The sequence below is a fragment of the Emydura macquarii genome, unplaced genomic scaffold, assembly GCF_026122565.2.
Source record: "Emydura macquarii macquarii isolate MOO-44397 ecotype Brisbane River unplaced genomic scaffold, CSIRO-AGI_Emac_v2 contig_3240, whole genome shotgun sequence".
Taxonomy (NCBI): Eukaryota; Metazoa; Chordata; order Testudines; family Chelidae; genus Emydura; species Emydura macquarii.
In genome coordinates this window covers 4479548-4501229 of record NW_027133377.1, presented here as the reverse complement: position 1 = coordinate 4501229, position 21682 = coordinate 4479548, and the positions used below count along the sequence as shown (strand labels likewise).

Below are 21682 nucleotides of genomic sequence, written 5' to 3'. Positions count from 1 at the left end.
AATAAAGTTAGAACACAGCTGCCACTGAAACTTATTCCCAGATTGCCCATCCATCAGAAAACTCAGAACAATATGGAGAGAAATCCTACTACCAGGGAATGCGGTTCACTTCCATGGAACAGACCATATGGGCTGCTCAGAAATCTTGCAGGGACCTATGGGAGGCTAAGGCCATCTGGGCAAGGGCTCCTGCCTTCACTCCAGCTCTGCTCTGCACAGCTCCACAAGACAAGTAACAGAGCTCCTGGCTCTCTCTTTTCCAGCTAAACCCTTCAAGGACAGACATGCACAGGCCTGGATATATGGAGGCCTCCTGTAGGTTGGGAGATAGGGAAGATGGTATCAGGGAGGGAATTGTCTCAGCTTCCCTTCCACAGACAAATTTTTTTTGGGGGGGTGGGGAGGGAGGCTAACTGCCCTACCTATAAAGAGGGGGAAACAGCCATTTTCCTGATGGCCCTCCATGGATTTTGAGCAAAATGTAACCTGAGTTAAAGCCTGCCTTGGGTGGGCTGGGCATGAACTAAAGATGGCTCCCATGGAGCAACTTTGCAGCAGAGCTGAGGGGGCTGCAGTCCCTCCTAGTGCCCCCAAAAGGTTAAACTCCCTCCCGCGCCCCCGCCAACAGGAAGACTGGGAACACCTCCACCAGCCCCCCCAAACCAGTCGCTCCCTGCACATTTCCAGCAACAGCTGATGCGTCTCCCTCTATCCCAGGTCCTCCCCAAACCCCAGGGCTAGAGCCCACCCCCAGGTGCCCTGCTTCTGTGCTCCCCCTGCCCCAGCTCTGGGGCCTTCCACGCACCTGAAGCGCACCCTTTCCTGGGCTGGAGGAGGAGCTGGGCAGGGGGCGGGAATGGAGCTGTGACCCCGGCGGACAGGGCTTGCAACTGCACTTTCCTCGCGGCCCGTGCCCGACCGCTGGGAGCGCGCTACACCGTGTGCAGCCGCCGCCGCCGCGTCCTGCCTCGCGCCGGCTCTTCCCCGCCCCGTGGGAGCTAAAAGCGGGGAGGAGGGACGCGTCCCCTGAGAATGGAATTTGCAGGAGAGAGGCCCCCCGCCCCCTTCTTCCTAAGTGGTGCCCACGGACGTCTGTACGTTGCACCCTTGGGATGCGGTTCCCCACCCCAAAGTTTGGAGGAGGGGAAGGTCCGGGCCCGTTTGGGGAAAAGAGACTCTTGTGAACTTGGAAATCCCAAACCACTTCCCCGTGCCCCAAAGGGGGCTCAGCTCTACGGATCTGAGCCCACTTCGGCTTTAACTCCAATGAACCCAGTTGTTCCTCCACGTCAGCATATCGGAATCCCATTCTGACTAACATGTACGAGCTCAAATCAAAGATTATTTAAGGGAGCAGAAATCATTCCGCTGGGTGCCTTGAGACGCACACGAACTACTCCACCTAGTGGTACGACTGGCATTTTAAACAAATCAACGCCAGTTTAGGATATGAGTGAATCCTTCTGGCAAGGAAGACAAAGGATTGGAAAGCAAAGTAAAGCTTTGTTAACTCAAACCACTATCTGGGGAAACCTGTAATAGTCCACATGTGTCAATTAAGGATCCAGTGTCAGCCATCGTTTTTAATTTTCTGGGATTTATTAGTTCAATGTTCTATCTTTTTATTATTGCATTTTCCTTTATTTTTAATGTTAAAGAAAAACAAAGTTTACATGGAAAGATGTATAGTTTGCAGTCTTTACTTTGCAGACTTACACAGTTCCAAAAGTGCCCCGCATGCGTTCTAAGCCAAATTTGCTTCTGTGGGGATATAAGGGTGTGAAAGGGAAAGCGAGAATTTGACCAGTGAGGAATGAGGGGTTGTTTGTTTAACTTTTCCTGTGGTCTTTGGGGGTTTGCAAAACTAGTTTAAGTTAATTAACTTCTTCCCTTGTAACTTAACGTTCCAGTTTTTAAGGGGACGTTAGAGAAAGCAAAATGTGTTTTCTGAGCTAAAGGGAAATCTATGCTATATATCAGGATAGAACAAATCCTAACAAACTAGGTTAGCACTAATGGATATATACAACAGAGTGCTGTATTTATAACTATTATAATTTCTTTTTTTCCAATCTCTGGTTTTCACTGTCCCTACACATTAATTGATGTAGTGGGAGTAATGGGCTGAACAAAATGGAGAAGTGATTAAAAGGCTTTTCACTGGTTCACATATCTACTACTGCAGCAGTTCCCAACCTGTGGTCCACGAGGCTACTAAACAGGGTTTGTGGAAAAGAAAAATAACATCCTCACCAAGAAAATGTACAATTTCAAATAAAACTAGTAGCATGTTGTGGTCCACAAAATGTTTGGAGGTTGAAAAGGGGTCCGCACACTCGAGAAGGTTGGGAACTGCTATACTACATTAAATCTAGCTAATGTTTTTGTGCTGATCACTTTGGAAAATAATTCAACTAACTTCTAATTTGGAGAGTGGAGGATCCAGTAAACAAATACATAATTTCATGTATAAACATCCCCTCCTCCATCCACCTATTTAAGTGCTCAGGACATTGTAGATTATCAATAAAAACAAGATAATACAATAAAATATGCAAAAATATCATTACTCAGATAAGGACTTATTCCTGCAGACCCTCTCTGTGTAAATCTCAATGACTTCAATGGAAGCACTTACAGGACCAGATTCTAAAACAGGCAAATGGTTCTAAATAGTAGTAAGAGGATTTAAAAAAATGCTGGAGAGAAATGATTATTTGATAAACAACCTTGTAGCACTAGTGTATGTATGTGATTCCCTGATTGAACCAAGGGTCACCTGATGAAATGAATAGACAGCAGGTTTAAAACAAACAAAAGGAAATATTTCTTCACACAACACACAGTCAACCTGTGGAACTCATGGTCAGGGGATGTTGTGAAGGTAAAACTATAATGGGTTCAGAAAAGAATTAAATAAATTCATGGAGGATAGATCCATTAATGGCTATTAGCCAAGATGGTCAGGGTTGCAACCCCATGCTCTGGGTGTCCCTAACCTCTGATTGCCAGAAGCTGAGAGTGGACAACAGAGAAGTATGACTCAATGATTGCCTATTCTGTTCATTCCCACTGAAGCACCTGGCATTGGCCATTGTTGGAAGACAGGATACTGGCCTAGATGGATAATTGGTCTGACCCAGTATGGCTGTTCATACGACTTCAAATAGTTAGAGACAGTGATTTCTTTCAGTGAAATATACCATACTGGCCAGCAAAAGGGGATCCTCGTATCTCAACTGGGGCCTTTAGGTATTACAGTAATAATAAATAAAAATAAAAAACCCGTGACAATTAGGTATGATGGGTAATTTAAATGTCACAATAGCCTTGTGAAGGGTTGTGGCAGGGCACGGCTGAGCCTCAATATTCACTGCATGCCAGTGAAATAAGATTTCCAACAACGTTTTATTTTTTGACTTAGAAGTCATTTCTCTGTACCACCATCATAGGCTAGTCTTGTGTGTTTTCCATGGTGACTTTCAGATCTCTGCATAGAGGGAAAATTCATAATGATTATTATTCTGTATATAAAAGACTGAAAGAAAGACTGGTGTCACAGAATTGAACTCTGGGGCTAAGTGTTCTTGGCATTGTGTGTGTGTAGATATAGAAACAAAACATTAGAAAAGTAAATGCTGTTCACTGACATCACATGTTAAAATATTTATATGTACTAGGTGTGTTTTTTACTACCTTTCCCCTTGATGTAATAGATGAATTTAAGGAATGTAGCAGTACATTTCATATTTTAGTAATTACAGCAGTAATTCTCAGATTAGTAGAAAGAGGGAATCTAACCTAAAAAGTATGATAATAGTAAAAGAAGTTTATGTCTCACTAGTTTCTTCCATCTTGACCTTATTCAAGGGCCCAATCCTGCAAGATGTTGAGAACTTTCTGTCTGCAGCATCTCTCCGGATTGGATCCAAAGTGAGTTAAAGAAGCTATTCTAACTCTGTTCATACACCACCATAACTAATATCTCCCAAAAGATTCACAAGGAATTGGTGCAAGATGCCAACCTCTTGGAATTAGGTCTGTAACCAAGAGCTTGCTCTCCTTTTTTCTTCTGAAAAACAGATCTGAAGCAAGTTTTCAGCTACAGCGCAAGATTAAATATTATTGTACAGACAGAATAAAATGAAGAACTTCTAGGTATTCCTTTTAGATGTATTAAACAATATGGGCCATTATGCTGAGAATTTCACACTTTCTTGTGGAGGACAGAGCTGCAGATTCAGACACTAAATCAGAGTAGATGGAATTATCAGAGAAGGTTCAAGCTATGTGAACCTGGTGAGTGCTTTAAAGAGGAGAAGGAAAAGGCCTAGAAAGCCAAGCCCCTCCTGTCTCCTCCCCCCCTTTTTTGGTTATAATGGGACTTTTTTCCATTTCATATTTTGAGTGAATTTTAGTGCTCACAAAATGGGTAGACTGAGGCCAAATACAGTGTGAGTAGGTGATGTATGAGACCCGACCCCTCCCAATATTTCTGTTCAAACCCTCTTTTCTGAATTACAATGTCCCCTCTATTTAAGTACTTCTGTATTCCTAGCAGGAGCTGCCAATCATCCCAAATTAGTGTATGCGTGGGGCTTTGGGATCTTTGTGAGATTGGGATGCAAGGATTTGATCAGAAAAGCACTGAAACACATGATTAAGTCCATCCTTATTAAGGAAAGCACTTAGGCACATGTTTAACTTCAGGCATGTGCTTACATCTGATTGACTCAATGGAATGTAAAGACATGATTAAATGCTTTCTTGTATATGAATACTTTCCTGTGTCAGGACCTATATCATGGAAGGCCATTGAGATAATTCATGTTACAAAAAGACTGCATGATCATGTCTCAGGTTGACATTACCAAACTGATTTTACTGTTGATTGGGCCTGAGGTTCCAGATATGCATGCTTTTGCTCACTCTGCCACTTTATCTTACTTGCATTTTATAAATATTGTATACTTTGCATTTAGCACCTGATCCAACTTCCACAGAAATCACTGGGAGGCAGACTGGATCCTTACCACAGCCCTTTCTCATCTGAGAATCTCAGTACTTTCCCAATTAATTAAGCTTTCCAACACTCCATCTGAAAAGGAACATTAGATATGTTTAAATACACAAAGGATACAACGTACTAACAATAACATGGAAATAATTGCTACATTCATGCCAGATTTAATCACTAATGATAATCATGTCATCAAGATATAACAGAAACATAGAATTCAATTTTGTAACAAAACTATTACACTTGAAAATTGAATTAAAATAATCTATCCTATACAATATTTGCAAAAACAAAGAAATACTGCAAATACAGATCTATATTTTGATTTTTCAAGAAATACAGAATGGATACACAAACAATACATTGTAAGATATCAAAAATATTACCCACTACAAAAAATAGTCATTCATTCATTAATAGTGAACATTTTGCTCACATGAGAAGGGCCTTTTCACTCTAATATCTTATGGATTTCAATGTAACTGCACACATCAGTAAGAACTCTTTGTGTGATGTATGTATAGTTTATCATATTACAATGTGTATGGTTATAAAATAAAAAGTATAAAAATGCAAGTGATCAATTAACACAAATAACTGAGTGTTTAGACCCTGATTAGGAAAGCATGTAAGCACCTGCTTAACTTGACTTCAACAGGATTTTAGCATGTACTTAAGCCTTTTCCTTAGTGGGAATGGTTTCCTGAATTTGAGCCTTAATGACTTTCAGTTAATTGATGAGAATAAACTAGAAAATAATTTTTAAACTTAGAGTCAAATGATGCCCTTGGATATGCATATGAGACTTCCAATGATTTCAGTGGATTTTCATTGAACTTGCATTTTAGGGCAGACTTTGGATCTAAATATTTACCCAATATATCATTTAGGGGCCATACTAAAATGCATTTTTAATTCCTCTACCTTCTTTAGAACCATCTCTAGTACATTATTACATCAGCCTGAAGGATACTTATAAACAAAATTTTGTCATGAATACAAATTGCCAGGTGGCAAATTGCCAGGTGAAATGAGGAATGGGGAAAATGTTTGGAGAAATAAATGAGAACATATCCTTTTCCCAAATCCAAAGTCATATTCCCTCTCATCCTTCATAGATAATATATTTCCTGCTTTTAAGATTGGAAGTCTTGCAAAAGGAAAACACTTCAGGAAATATTTTGCCTATCAGATTCACTAGTCCTTTGAGTAATCAAGGTTATATTTCATTGTGGAGAGTCTTTGTCTTAAAACCACCCTCCTTCAGTAAATGTTTAAACCATTAGGCCAGATTCTGTTCTCAGTTACAGTAGAATAACTCCAAATTCAATGAGTTTACACTGGTGTATGAAAAAAGTCAGAATCTGGCTCAGTGTCCACTTGCTGCTGTCTGCACCATAGAACACTGGGGGCATGGTGTTTAGCATTTTTCTATAGAAAATGATTTCTCTGTAAGTACCACTAATATTGAGATCTAGCATGTTAGGAATTCAAGTGACTTTACAAGCACTTCCTATTTGTTGCCCTTTGATTGATTTTACTAGTATATCCTCTATATTTTAACCATAATCTAGACTAATGAGATCAAAAAATTTAATGAAAACATGACATTTCTAGTCTATTGATTTATGTCTGTTTAAATCACACTAAATAACACAATCCGAAGAGCTATAGTCTCTAGCTAAGGCTTATATATACTCAGGAAAGCTATATCAGACCTATCCTAAAAATATTCAATAAGAATGCATACAAAATGTCTGATCAAGAAGCAATGAGGCTATTCTTCCCCTACTGCAGTGCAAGTCTGTTTTCAAAATCAGTTTATAATGTCCAAGATGGTGAGTAGGTTTCAATTTTGCCACTCACCGTAAGTGTGGCAGAATCAAAACCCTATTGTTTTCTTGAAGGAAACGTGCAGAAGAAGAATTTGCTTTAAAAATAATGCTTAAGAGACTATTGATACTAACCAGTTTAGGATGGGGTTGGCAATACTATTTAAGCTTCTTGACAGAGGTTTACCAAAGCAACTTATTTTTTTTCCAGTTCTGGAGTTCTTTTAAGTAGAGACTGCTACTCATGCAAACTATATAACTAAATGCGTTTTTGCTTGCAACGTTTAATAGATTTTGAACCCAATTCTCCAGAGATGAAAAGGTAATGAACTATCCCACTGCAGTACCTAGACTCTTGAAACAATTTCATGTGTCTGTTTAATTATACTCTTAATCAGAGATATGTGCAGGAAATGTTTGGGTTGGAATCTGGATTAGGCATATGGGTCAAAATCCTGGCTCCTTTGTCAATGACAAAAGTCCTATTGATTTCGGTGGAGCCAGGATTTCACTCACCATATAGTTCCAGGTTTGGGTTCAAGGCTAGGGTTTGGGTACAATGATGCCAAAACCTTGAACACTGTCCTCTCATTACTTTTGCTGATTTTGTGAGATTTCCACCACCTGAGGAAGAAATAAAAGCATAGCTATTTTTGCAGGATTCTGGTCAAATCTAAACTGGAAAATAAACTGGAATCAAAGATGAAGGGGTGAATTTGATCACCCAGAATTTGAAGGAATTTGTATCTGAAGTTCCAGTTTAGGCCCAACTCTAATACTAGTTCTTACCTTTGCATATGTTATCCTTCAGATATGAAGCTGGGTCATGGGCATGCTCACATGGGCATGAAGTAGGGGGAAGAATAAGGACTCACTTGCATTGCATCACCTAGATAAGGGTCATTCAGAATCATGAACTGTTCTCAAATTGCTCACTTATGTTGCTTGGGGCAACTAGTGACAGGGAGTTGGCATAGCCCCAGAATGTGTCAGCCAACTCTGCTGGTCAGCCACATGCAAGGAGGGAAAGAATATGCTGCACCTCTCAAAGGGATCTTGCAATTCATTTCCCCTAGGGTAACTGGGAATTCTGGGAAGATGCTTCCTGCTGTTCCCTGTTGGTAGTTGGCTCTGTACCCCTCCTTACAACAGTCTGTGCCTAACAAACAAAATTTAGCTCATAATTAAATCTGTTGGAGAACAACTTTCAAATATACTTTTGAAAAAGAAAATGAATGATGTAGTTTAAAAATTTGCCCCTAGAGTTGCATCTTTTGATGATTCTTCTATGTGAACAGATATCTTACATAATAGCCTGAATACTTTCCAATAATTATAAAAGTAAACCATTGGCACCATCATAACCAGTCAGAACACCACACACTTGGCTACATTTTGCTCTCAAAAGTACTTGCGAAATTCCAATGTTTTTGGCAGAGAAATGCACTTAGCCCAGGCTTCACCTAGTTTTGGAAATGTGGCTTTGGCATGGAAATGTGGCAAGTGGCAACCCTAGAAAGAAAGCAATAGTGTGACCAGCAGAAGGTTGGTAGAGGCAGAAGGGTCTTGGAAGAAAACAAAGATGTGAATATTGGCCTTAGAAGGATGCTTTAAGAGTTGAGAGATCTGGAGAACAGACAGAAAAGTCTGAAGAGAAATTTGAGAGAAAGACCGTTGAGTACCTGGAATAGAGAGAGAAACCTAATCTTGGGAAACAGCCAACCGAAGCCATTAAAAGTCTGATTTATATATATTTGATTTTATGACAAGTTTGCAGTATAGTTGACTTCATTGGAGCTTTGACAAGTTACATCAACTGAAGATCTGCCCCAATATCTGTAATTAGAAAGGGTTTTTTTATGTATGATGCTGCACAATTTTCTGTAATACTACTGAATTTTATTTTGTAACTGTCTAAGCAAGAATACTCTTAAATCTTTACCACATTCCTGATTAATTTTAAATTATTACAAGAAAGACAATATGTTTAAATAAGAGCAAACAGAGTAACACTGGTCCTCATAAAGCTGTCTCAGTGAATGTTAGCAACAATGTCATCTTTTAAATAGTACCAAAGTAGCAGAAATTACAATTGCTCAGAAAGAAATATCCAGTAAACTGACCCATATTTATCAAGTCTGACCTATGATCATCACTGGACAAGATCTAGACATCTACAATAGTGTTTGCCTATATTCAGTTACTGCTATCTTGTGACTTTTATAGTGAACAACAAATCTGTCTTAGTTTCCACCTCATAGCCAGACCCAAACCTGCACAAAAGGCCAAAGCAGTATGTTGTTGGATTTGACTGGAAGGGATAGTATAAAGCTACAATAAATGACTTTGAAACGACAAGGAATATTAACATAGGCCCTTATCCAATACTCAGGAAAGGCTACCATTGACTTCAGTGAATGTTGGAGGAAGCTCTTAATTAAGCTTTTTTCTTTTGGTAAGAATAATTTTTCACTGGTTTGCTCAGTAGTTAATTTTCTCTTTGGTGTATTATGTGTCTGCTTCAGGTGAAGATTTTTTGTGTGTGTATGTTCACCATTAGCCTCTTTTTCACCTAATAAAGATTTTCTTCCCAAAAATAGTGACAGCCTTTTGTGCATTAAAAATGGTGGTATCTTGTCTGCAGAAGCAGAACAAGCAAATCTGGTTCTTTAGCTCATGGAGTAGCACTTTCAAAGAATTTGGTATGCCTATGAAAATTGTGGTCTGTGAAATGTTTTGGCTGCCACTTTTTTCTGCTGATGTTCATTTCTGCAAGGAACTAATGCAGAAGCTTCAGAACACAGTTTATTTTTATATCATTCCTGATAAAAAAAAAGAGGGTTTTAGAACATTACAAAAATATGTATCTTTAGAAACAAGTTTAATTATGATTCTTAATCTATACAAAGCTGCTTATTTCACTTTTATTCATATGATAAAGCTATTTTTCCTACTGAGGATTGTTCTCCAAATTACATATATGTATTTTAGAATAGATCTCGGCAACTATTCCATTCAAACACAAAAACACTCCAGACAGCCTTTGCAAGAATTGGTTCTGAAAACTCATTCTAATTATCCAGTCCCCCAACACTGCGGATTAATTCTGAAAACTGTGGAATTTACATAGCCAACAGCCACAATACTTAATTATTTCCTTAGATATGGAGCACACATTGCCATGTCTTTTGGAAAGCAGTTACATCACATGCATGCACAATCACTGTAACTGATTTACCAAGATCTGTGTATTGTATGCAGGTCAACACGAAGCGAACAGAATTCAGTATTTCTGAAATGCATTTTTATGTCACACCAGATTAATTAATGCAGAAGAGTATGCGAGTAGATTCCAGTCAACTTGAAACAAATAATGATAATTTGCAGATGACATTTTTTCACTGTTCTTCTGGAGTCATTTGTTTACTGACAGCCGAAGCAATTCCTCCATTCTGGGGACAAAGAAAAGAATTTCAGTAAACTTGCAATCAAATTAAAACAAAACCCAATTTTTTCAGAATAGATGTATTAAATATGATAATGTGTTTAAAATTTAGAGAGACAGTTCCTTCAAGGTCTGATGTGAGTTATGAAATCTAATTTTGTTTTCATAGCTCTGTGATAAAATTTTATCCATGTTATAAAAAGGGTCTTTACGAAGTATGACCGGAAATCTGAACTATCTGGTCATGCAATAAAAACACATTCCTCTACTGCAAAGTGTCAGACAAGCAAGGTTTAGTTGAAAATTGATCGATAAGTCTTCCTTTTACACTTGAGTGCATTCACTTTTTCTTCATAGGATAATAGGTTTTTTTAATGGTTTTTTCCATTAACATCAGACTTTATTGTTAGCAAGAAAAAGGCAGACATAAAAAAAAAAAAAAAGAGAGACAGAGACAGTCAAGAAAAACTCTAGTGATCTTTAATGACATGGTGCTACAACTTAGAGATGGGTTTTGTTGTTCTTTTTTTCTTTTTTTTTTAACAAGTGACAACTTAAAAACTGTGGGTTTCTTCCAGCAGTGCAAAGGGGCTGTAAAAATCAGCTTCACCAACTATCTGGAGTTTTTCCTTATGCTGGGGGAATCCATGGGTGGCATAGAGCCTATGCTCTGTGACATGAGCTGTGTTTCCTATACTGTGTGCAGGGTAATAGCAGAGAGGACTCCATGTTTCTCAAACTAAATTGGGTCTTTAGTAAAAGAACTATTTACAGAGTTGCTGCAATTACAGCTAGACTTCTAGCCATGCGCAACTCCATTGATTTCTTGGGGCCTCCTATACAGTATTTTAAACTGAAACCTGGGCTCCTCCCTCCAAGTTCAATGCATGTTGCTACAAGCTGGACAGCTGATTTTTTAATTTGTGGTATGTCCAGCAAAACCAAAACGTTTTGCTTACTGTCTCAAAAATTTGCTGACCTAAAGCTGCTTAAGTTTGAGAACTCCTAACTAACTTAGTCAAATTTTATTGTCCTTTTCCCCAAACTTCACAACACTTTCTCTTTTTTGACACAGAATACTACCTTTGCCTACAGCAAAAGTCTGCAAAAAGCAAAGGTGAATAACTGCTTCTTCATCCTTATGGCAAAATGATGAAGAGCTCCATACATTTGCTGGGCGTGGTCTACATGCTCAGTTGTGTCTGTGAGTTTGACTCTATGTCACTTATCTGCTATACTGGGAACTTAGTGTTCTTTTTGAACATTACTGTAAGCAGGAATTAAACTAGGATTTTTGAGGACAAGAACTTCATTGGTGTCCCCATCTTACCTATATGTGACATCACCAGCCAAAACAGCAGAAGTCCAGTATGCTTGTAGACAGATGTCAAATGAATCAGAACTGTGAGACTATTTACTTTAATCTCTGATTTCTGAAACAGGAAATATGTATACTAAGGGACTGATTTATTATTATGAAACATTCAGACCTTTGTCTTGGGAGGTCACTTGCAATTTGTTTGGTGTGTTGGGCTAGGCAAAAGTGGGTGTTAATCTGCATAAACAGCTCTGCCCTCAGCCACTCCAAAATGTGCTCATGAGAAGTGCTCCCCTTTTTATTTATTTTAATTTCCTTCCATGTTAGGCCCACCTTTCCCCTAAATTGATCACAGTTTAATGCAGAACAGTGAAAGGTAACAATGAAAAGCTGCCTTTCTCCTACATCTTCACTTGAAATATTTAGTTTATTAAAATTCATAATCTCATTCACATGAGTAAGATTTTTTTTAAAACTTTTGAGTCAACATTTTTCCATACAATAGTTTACATATGACTGTAAGAATGCCTGGTACTTATTTCTCATGACTGGAAAAATTTTATATCTTTTAAGAATATAGTATTACTTGTGATCACATTCTTCTTAAAAACAAAATAGCTTTATTTATTTAGTTCTTTTAGGAGAGCAATAAAAGACTGAGTTATAAGCACATACTATGTGTGTGCTGGGGAGTATAAGAGGTTGAAAGAGCCAGATCCTTCACCATACTATAGCATATTTGCATCACCAAAGTGATTATAAAGCTGTCCTATAGGTTCAGCAGGAACAAAAATCCTGGCTCTAATTCACTCTTTTCTGTTTCCTCCTGCTCTGGCATACAGTTTGCAGTAGGGGGTATGGCTGGTAATCCCTGGCCAGCATTATTAGCCGTATGAACCTAACTTGCACTGGATTGTAATGAGTATCTCTGGGGTTCCTCTAACTTGCATTCAGCACTGAACTGGCTCCTGGAAGTCCAGGGGGATAAGAGGCTTTAGACTACTTTACCTCAGGTGTGCCAATCAGAAGCTTTGATGCAGTTTAGGATCTGAACCAGAGAAGTCTCCTTAGTATTTTATTGTTTATATATTAACTTGACTGAGGGCAGCAGAATTATGCAGAACAAGACTGTTTTAAAAGACACACAGAAAAATAGCAAAAGAGGAAAGGAAAAGAAAGAGGAGCTTTCTGAGGGAAAGAGGCTTAAGTTGCCTAACATTTTGGATGAACAAATACACATATTTCCATGAAATCCAGGGGTCTCCCATCCCATATTATTACATATAATGCAAATTCAAGTTGAATTTAACATGCTACAGAAACTATGCCGTTTCCATGACCTTTTAAAAAAGCAGATTTTTATCACCAGCTGAAGGCAGTTCAATTAAAACTAGAGGCTTAACCACCCAAAAACCTACTGGAACTGTCTTGATGTGCTTTAATCCTAATTGCAAACTCTGTGCAGTTAACACAAACAAAGAAGCATAGCTACTTTTTGAGTTCTGCCTCTTATCTGTAGATGGTAACTTTACAGTACATTCATAAGGGGATTATATGCTTTTGAAGTGGTCCCTACTTTAGATGTTGATTAAGGCTAAATGAGGCCTGGATCCACCAAAACTGCAAAGATGCTTCCTCCTCCCTTCCTCAGACTCTTTGATCTTCCTTCTTCATTATTCCAAACATGGACTTTCCTCTTAGACTCCTGTCCCCCTTCCCTCCCATCTTCCCTCTCCCACCAATGGGCTATCAAATTTTGCTTTCAGTTTACTTAAGATAAGGTTGCACAGATGTAAAAGAGTGCAGAATATGGCCCTTTTCATTTATTTACTACTGAGTAGGGCCCTTTCAGACCACCGGGCCAAGATTCCTAGGAATTTGTCTTAGCAGATCCATTGTGTCAGGAGACACCCTCTACTTAACCATAATCTTAGGTGGGGGGTAATTGCTTGTGGATTCAGAAGCCACTACATACTACAGAAGAAATGGATCTTGTACGAAACACAGAAACTAGAGCACAAATGCCAAGGAAGAGTGGAGTATATTTGGTGTATATAGAGCATCCCACAAGGTTAATAGTAATGAGTTCCAGAAAGGAGACTCACAAAGAGTGGGCATCTAAAAGGTTGTTATACAGTAGTTACTGGCAAGAATTCTTGTTCCCCTAAGTTTCTCTATTCCTATTCAGGTCCAGTTTGATAAACACTTTTTTATAAAATAAGAATGCACACAAAATTTCACTCAAAACTCAAAGCGAGGATAAACTTTTTTGACGTTCTAAAAAGTCTGCTAAATTTTTTATTCATAAAACAATCATGTACCTCTTTACCTCCTTGTTTTGATCAAACGGTTTAAGGTATATTCAATACATCCAAAAAAGACCAGGGTGATGGGATACAGAGTGCTTTATCAAGAGGTTCAAAACTGACTAAAGTCAAAGTCATTAATATCACCAGATGGGTATTTAGTGACCTATATGAAATGAATTGTTTGTCTCACTCCAGTTACTAAATGACAGTGTCTATATTAAAAAATACCACCAACATAATCATCACTAAATGGCACCCATTAGCCTTAGCAGAGATTCTATGGATTGAATTGACATGTAGACTGAACTAATCCCTCCCCACCCCCAGCACACACTGTTTTTCTCCCTCTTATTTATTTAGGGCCTAATCCAAAACCCACTGAAATTAGCGGAAAGACTCCCAAAACCTTGGATTGTAAATTCTATGGAACATGGACTGCTCTCTCACTGTGAATATATACAGTGCCTAGTATCATGAACTCCTAGCTCACCTGACGGATTATTGTAAAACAATTACTTCAGCTCATTAATAATAATATTTACGATGGAAACACATGGCACTTCAATTTACTCTATAGAATTTGGGAGTTTGGACTGAATTGTATGGTACTGTACATAGCATCACTGACAGAACTGAAACACTTGTTTCAACTGTGCTAAATGTGGGGCATACTTAACAGAGCTGGTCAAAATTTTCAAAATTTCAAATTTTTGATAACCCCCCTGCAAACACTACAAAGATTTTCATGAACATTTTTTGATCAGTTCCAATATCTAATGTTCACACGGTATTCATTCCTAGTGCAAATTTGGCACCATATCTTTTGTTGTTGTCGTTGTTCTGTTCTCCTTTCTGACTGCAGTTGCTGCTGCCATCATTTCCAATTGTCCAGTAGTCCTGTGCCCTGCTAAGTTGGCATTATAGCCAGCAGCAGCACCTCCTGGTCATTACTGCTGGGAATTTATGTCTCAGAAATGACTGGCTCCTCCCAAGAAGAGACAAGTGATGTAGTGGGACCATCAGCAATTTATATAAATAAATACATAACATACTTGAAAACAGTAAAGATGTGGGGTAAGGTATAGAGTGGAAGAGGAAGAATAATAAGTCACAGAAAAAGAAGGGAGGTGGAAATGTGAAAAGAAAGTGCTGTTCAAATAAAAGGCATATTTAAACACTTCATTACTAAAGTCCACTGTGATTGCGGTGCTGTGCCTTTAAACTGATATTTCATTGTATAATTTACAGCATTATACCTGGGACAATTGGCAGCAGTCAAGAGGTTAAACCTTATTCATTATTTCTTAAGTAATTTAAGTCTACATTCATCTTTCAAAAGGTTTTTATCAAGTCTTTGAAAGAAAAGATAAGTAAAAATTCTAACTGACATCTTTTTAGTGTTATATCCTTTTTCTTGTAGGTGTGGTCACTCTAGCTTGTTCATTCTTTGATCTTTGAAGAAGAAACTATATATATCTTTTAAATCTTTTCCAGTCACCTAATTTAGTATTTTGACCAATTTCACGGTTTAATAATGATGAATAAGGGCAAGATTATTGCTGAAAGGGACCATGTCAAGTTCTATTTCTTTCTTACAGCAAATAATTTGGAACCAAGTTGCCCTTTTGCAAAAGGTTTTTTCTTGTATTTTTAATGAAATTTGAAATTAACATTAATTGTGTGTTAGCAATATCAATTATGTTAACATGCTACTGGCTTTTGCAATGTTCACCAATGCTGATTGAGCTGTTGTACCAATTATTCATACTGTAGCTGTATTCAGACAGACATCCTGGTCAACAGCCATCAACACTAGAAACACAATTCATGACTAACACCCCAAAAGCACAGGCCAACCCTGGAGGAAACTGAAAAAAACATGAGTATGTCTGAGCTATATTCCACATAAGGCAGGGGGCGGCTCCCATGCATACAAGCCTGTTTTGTACAGTGGTCACCATGTTCAGTCAACATGTAGCCCCGTTGTTGATGTTTTCCTTTTCCCTACTTGCATAACAGATATGGACATTACAGCAGCCATTTCACCTGTCACCATAATATTTTTACCAGTTCATGTGACTTGTTGGTAATACACTTAGACTTTGATTTGGCAAAAGGACTTAAGCACATGCTTAACTTCCAGTGAAGTCATGCTTGTTGTTGGGACTACTCTCAGACTCAATATAAATATGTTTAAGTTCTTTACTGGATCAGTGCCTTAGTTACTATGGGGCAAATCACTCCCCTTCTCCAAGCCCAAATACCAGAACTTGGTGCTGGGGAATTCCATAGGAGTGGTTGAAAGAATCGTCCTCCTAGCCTTGATGTAGTAGAAGGAAAGCTGTCACATTGCTACTACTGAAGCTCTAAGACTGTAGTAGCCTTTATGCTGCTATGCCTTATCTCCATGGGGTGCTGTGGATGTTGACTCTACATGGCAGTTGTCCTACCAGTCTTGTCCCTGCTCCTCTTTGCACCTCTCTATCAAAATTTCCTTTGAGTAAGATGCTAAAAACAGTAGTAATACTGCAAACTATACACGAGTTCTTGAAATTCTGTCTCCCCAGTGCTTAAACCAAACTGACTGCTTCTCCTGGGGCTTTCCACAGGTGTTGGGAAAGGGGGAAATTATTCCCAGTGCATTCCACATGAGGGTCTTCCTGAATTCTACATGAGGGTCTTCCTGAATTCAGAAAAGAGCAACTCATTGGGTTGGCTAATTACATTGAATGCGATATCCACAGGCTGGTGGGTAGTCTTTGTCAGCTTCAGCTTAAATATATAAATATCTTAGCTTCAGCAACTGCTTACCTGGTTGTTGAGGTGGTAATGAGCACCGGTAGTAAGAGCCAGAAGTGAACTGGGATTTCTGACCTAAATTAGAAAATTATAGTCACCATTAATATGTTGTGAAGTTATTAAATGCTTTCATACTGTCAATCAAAGCATTGTCCATAACATGTACAATAATTCTAAAATATTAATCATTAACTTATATTTAAAATAAAATGTATCTTTACAGCTTAAAACAGGATTGTTTTCTTAACAAAAGGGTATTCCATACATATATGCTGATTTATCAGAAAAGGGCACTGAAACACTTTTGGTATTCGAGGAATAGAATAATCCCCCTTATAAATAATCACATGGACTTTTACAAATTGATATAAGGAGGGGAAATAGGTTGAACAGCAACTTTCACAATGACCCTTTAAATTATGGGCAAATTTTGCTCTCATTTACAGTAGCATAAATAAGGAGTAACTCCACTGATGTCAATGGAATTACAGAACGACAGCCATTTAAAATCAATGTAAGAGAAGAATCAGGTCCTAGAGATTTTCTCTCTCTCTCTCTCTCTCTCTCTGAATGTGAACATTTTAGTGAATTTCAAAGTTGAGACAGATAGACATATAGAGTATACTAAAAAGGTAGAGACTTAAATTTATAGATCACTCTGCTTCAAATCTTTAGATTGGCCATAGAAGGGTAGGCGGTCACAAAAGAGGGTATTTCTCTTTTTCTTTAAAACACCTTGCAAGTGAACACTCCAGGCCTATCAAGTCCCCATGTTAATTATGGATAAGAAAACTGTTTAAACAAGAAAAGCATGAGATATGCAGTCAAACAGGATTCTCTTGGGGATACAGTGTACAGTCTGGTCAATGGTCTGTCACTGCTGATTTACATTTGGTTCAGCTTAATGTTTCTGTAGCAGCAGGAAATATATTTTTCAGAGAAAGCTGTCAGGTTCAGGGATGTTGATACTATCCTAGCTTAATAATAAAATGGTTCTTGTTCATACAAAAATATTGAAATCTCATTTGTGGCCTATGTGGAGCTGATTCAAATTGATAAAAACCAAAAACCGGACATTACCAGGTTTATTAAAAATGTGGAGGGCTAGAATATATCTGACATAATCATGTACTCAGGCAGCTATATAGGAGCCAATTACTACTAGACGGACCACCTAATTTCACCCAAATGGAACATTTCCTTAATAAAAAATAGCAAACATTTGCAAGAACAAATTCTGAATTTATTTGAAAAGCACTGACAACAGCGATTATGAACTGCTATAAGTAACTTCAGGTGAGTCTATTCATTTATTAAAGTCTGTTTTAAAAGTGATTTTACCTTGTCCTTTTGGTTACATTTTGTATTCTGATTACACTATGCTGTCTGTTTACTAGTGACAAATGTTACCATTTGATCTTGGGGAAGTTGTCAAGCTGGATGCAAAACTTCCCTATTTTTGTTTCATGAATATTGACAATCTGCAAATTTAACCCAAGATAACATTTTACCAGGATTTTACCCCAGCAAAAAAGCTCTCTCACTCTCACCCGCTCAGTAAACTGAGTTGTATTTCCTGCAGAAACTGGCTTTTCTTCTCATAAAAACCAGAAAAAACATCTAAGGTGAAACAACACATGGATGTTTTTACACAAATTGGATTTTCTTTCTGATCATGGCTGGCAAAAGAGGACAGTTGTTTTCTACAGCGCTACTGATTTTCACAACTCATAACTGGGAGATAATATCCTACCATACTGTAGAAATTACAACTCAGGGCGAGGGCAGGGACAGAGGGAGAAAGGGGAGGGAACAATTAGCAGCCTTCTTTAGCACTCTAGGGTGGTAGGCTGAGATACGCCCAAACTATTACCCATCATACTGGGTAATAGGCTTAGATACCCAGTCAAACTATTACCCCTCATACTGCACACTGAACTTCCACTAAAGTGAGTGGGAGTTTTAAGTGCAGATTGTTCGCTGGATCAGGCCCTAATTAGCTGGGCTGCAATTTACCTCCAGATGAGAACAGAAAATGAGAGGAGAGGAATGAAGAGCTATTGCTAATGATATTTTGACTAGTGCTAGAGTACTAATCCTAATTTATTAGGATTCTATATTTATACACTTCAATATAAATACAATAATTTATAAAAGAAAAGAATTAGTCCAGTAAAATGCAAGTTCCTATGAAGTTGCAGTTTCAGATCTGGTTGTGAGAATTCAACTGCCAAATTCCTCTAAACATTTATTTTAAATTGTTTCTGTGGTACTTTCTTCTTTGACTGAAGGAAACAGCTTATATTCAATTATAATTAAAATATTAAAAGCTGCTATGGAAAAGCAGTTAGTAGCTAACCATAGTCTTCATCATCTCTCCCAGCACAAATAACATCAAGGGAATCCTTAATCATGCTCAGCACAGTCAGTCTCCTGTGATAGGGAGAATTAATGTGGCATTCAGTTGAAATGGGCTCTTTCATTTTTGTGGAGCTGAATCAGGGTCATTGAGCTCAGTCACACAGAGACTCCTTGGAAAAGAGCTAGAGAAATGGGGTTTTGGTTGACTTGAGGCCCTTGAAGAACCCGTCAGAACTATGTTTGTAGAGGTAACATTTGTGCTTTGACCTAAAATCTCCTCAATACTTTTTAAGGGAATTGTTAGTTTTCAAGAAGTGGAAAATATTTCTTTAGTAAGATAAGCAATTTTTCAGTATTAGCTACACTATCATGTCATTTTTATGAAGGAACATGGTTGCAATATAGTAAATTTCATTGATATTATTTACACTTTCATAAATGAATTCCCTAGGAATTTGAATGTTCAAGGATAAGGTAAATATCTCTATTTAAAATAAAAGTAAGGTGATATAGTAAGTGATAAGGTTACATCTTATGTACCATAATGATTAAGTAATTTTTACTTCAAAGAATGTATTTGTAACTGTACAGCATTTACAGGCTTTGTGTAAAAATGACTACGTTTGTACAATACAACCTGTCCTTTAAGTTTCTCTGAAGGAGAGACAACAATATCAGTGGCATCCGGACCTTGCTGCTTTCGGATTCTGGCATAAATAGCTCTAACTTCCACCTGCTGCTTGATGGCTGTTAGAAACATTTTAGAAAACAAATTATTACAACTGTACTTTAACAAAAATAGTGTTGTAAGTGCTGGGCTGGCTACAAGCTTACAAGTATCATAAGTATCAATCATAACTGTTTTCTACATCTTAATAATACATTTTTAAAGGCATCACTACATGAGAGCATAAAGATACCAATAATACATTTAATGTGAATTATCTGGATTCGGAGTCATAAATCCCACTACAGAGCCTTAAAGGAAATGATTCAAGATTATAGGTATGCAGTTCCTATTGGTCATTACAGTACTAGCTCACTTTGTATACTATATAAGCTGCATTCAGAGAGCAGAAGACTTGTGGGTGGGGTAGAGGGAATCTTTAAAGTGGAGACAGAAGAGCTGAAAACTGTAGCAGCTTGACCTGGTGGAGTTTCTAAGTACTCATCCATTCAAGCATGAGTGTGTTTGGGAGTCCAGAAGGGAACAGGGAGGGTAGCTTTCTAATCCCAGGGATATCCAAAATCTTTGAGGAAGAGAAGCCCTAGTTCCAGAGACAGAGACATTTTAATACAGATATGATGCTTCCTGCAGCTCTGTTGTGCCTCCTCCTTCCTATAACAGCAACAGAGCTATTGGCCAAATCTTATCACTGTTGCAAAGTAACAGCCTAAGACAGGACCCTGAGGATGTTAATGCTGGAAACAACAAGAAATGCTGATAGAATATCCAAAACCTCATCAGGGAATGAAGTTTGGCCAGTCACCTGCTTTACTCCCACTTGTCCTTGTCTCTATAGTTTTGTGGAGTCATGACCCCACATAGCTTTGGTAGAGTCCCAGAGAGGTCAGGACAATACTGTGTTTTCCTTCAGCACCTACCAAGAGAAATCTGGTGGATCTTTATTTCATCTGCTTGCAGAAATGGAGGGGACAATGTACATTTTAGATTTCAAGAATTACTGGGATATTAATCAAATGTATTTTAGCACAAGAGAGATTTTAAATATTTCAAGACAGAAGTGGAAGAATCCTGGGAATATGATATATTGGAACTCGCCTGACTGATGCACCATAGGCAGCTCCTCTACTGAGAAACATAATGTACCAGGAACATCCTACATTTCATTGGAACATCAGCAGCACAACAAAGGCCTCTGAAGATTAGCACTGACAGAGTTAATTCACACTGGGCAACGTTTTGAAATTGAGTTAGAGCACATTATGGACTACAGCATGGAAAAAAACCCTCAGTAAACATAGGGATCTTCAGAAAAGACAACATACCTTCTCAGATTTTGATTAGTGGTGCAGTATATAGGTTTTCTTTGAAATTACTCTTTAGTTTCACATATCAACTAAGATTATGATCTTTTATTATGGCTAAAAGATTTTGAAAGCAAATATCATTTAAGGCACATAATAAAAACTAGTTTTGAATCTATGCATGTGACTCCTGGTTATTAACACTATATTCCACTTCCAGATCATTCTGTGTGCAGCAGTTCAAGGGCACACCAAAGTCTAACAGTGTATTATGTTTAGAACCATTTTTCTGCCTGCTTCATTTCCCACCCTGTTCTAGTCAACATGCCACAATAAAACAGTACGTGAAAAGGCAATACATTTGTGGCATTTAGAAGTGCTACCACTCTCTTAATTATGAGTAGTAGTAGTACATAATACACAACAGTTGCCTCGTCTTAAGCCAATTAGGCAACAGCTAAACAGTCCACATGCAGTAGATCCTGCTCCCTTTCTTGCTGGGGCCAATCACCCTGTGACAGCACCCTTTACCTTCCTTGAGTACTACAGTACCTAATTTCTCAAATAGTCCCAAATATGGCTGTTTGAAGAGTAAGTTAATATACAACA

The 21682-nt window shown here is 38.1% G+C and overlaps 1 protein-coding gene across 1 annotated transcript in view; it reads right to left on the bottom strand.

Moving 5' to 3' along the window:
- Window positions 1-10196: 10196 nt before the first annotated feature.
- Window positions 10197-21682, bottom strand: part of DCDC1 (doublecortin domain containing 1) — a 383998-nt gene continuing 372512 nt past the window's right edge. Inside the window, exons 39-41 of the mRNA XM_067532113.1 lie at window positions 19722-19831; window positions 16736-16798; window positions 10197-10304 (exon numbers count right to left, since the gene is read on the bottom strand). Coding sequence (XP_067388214.1) covers window positions 10251-10304; window positions 16736-16798; window positions 19722-19831 — 227 coding nt within the window. The 3' untranslated portion in view covers window positions 10197-10250. The remainder of the gene's footprint in view (window positions 10305-16735; window positions 16799-19721; window positions 19832-21682) is intronic.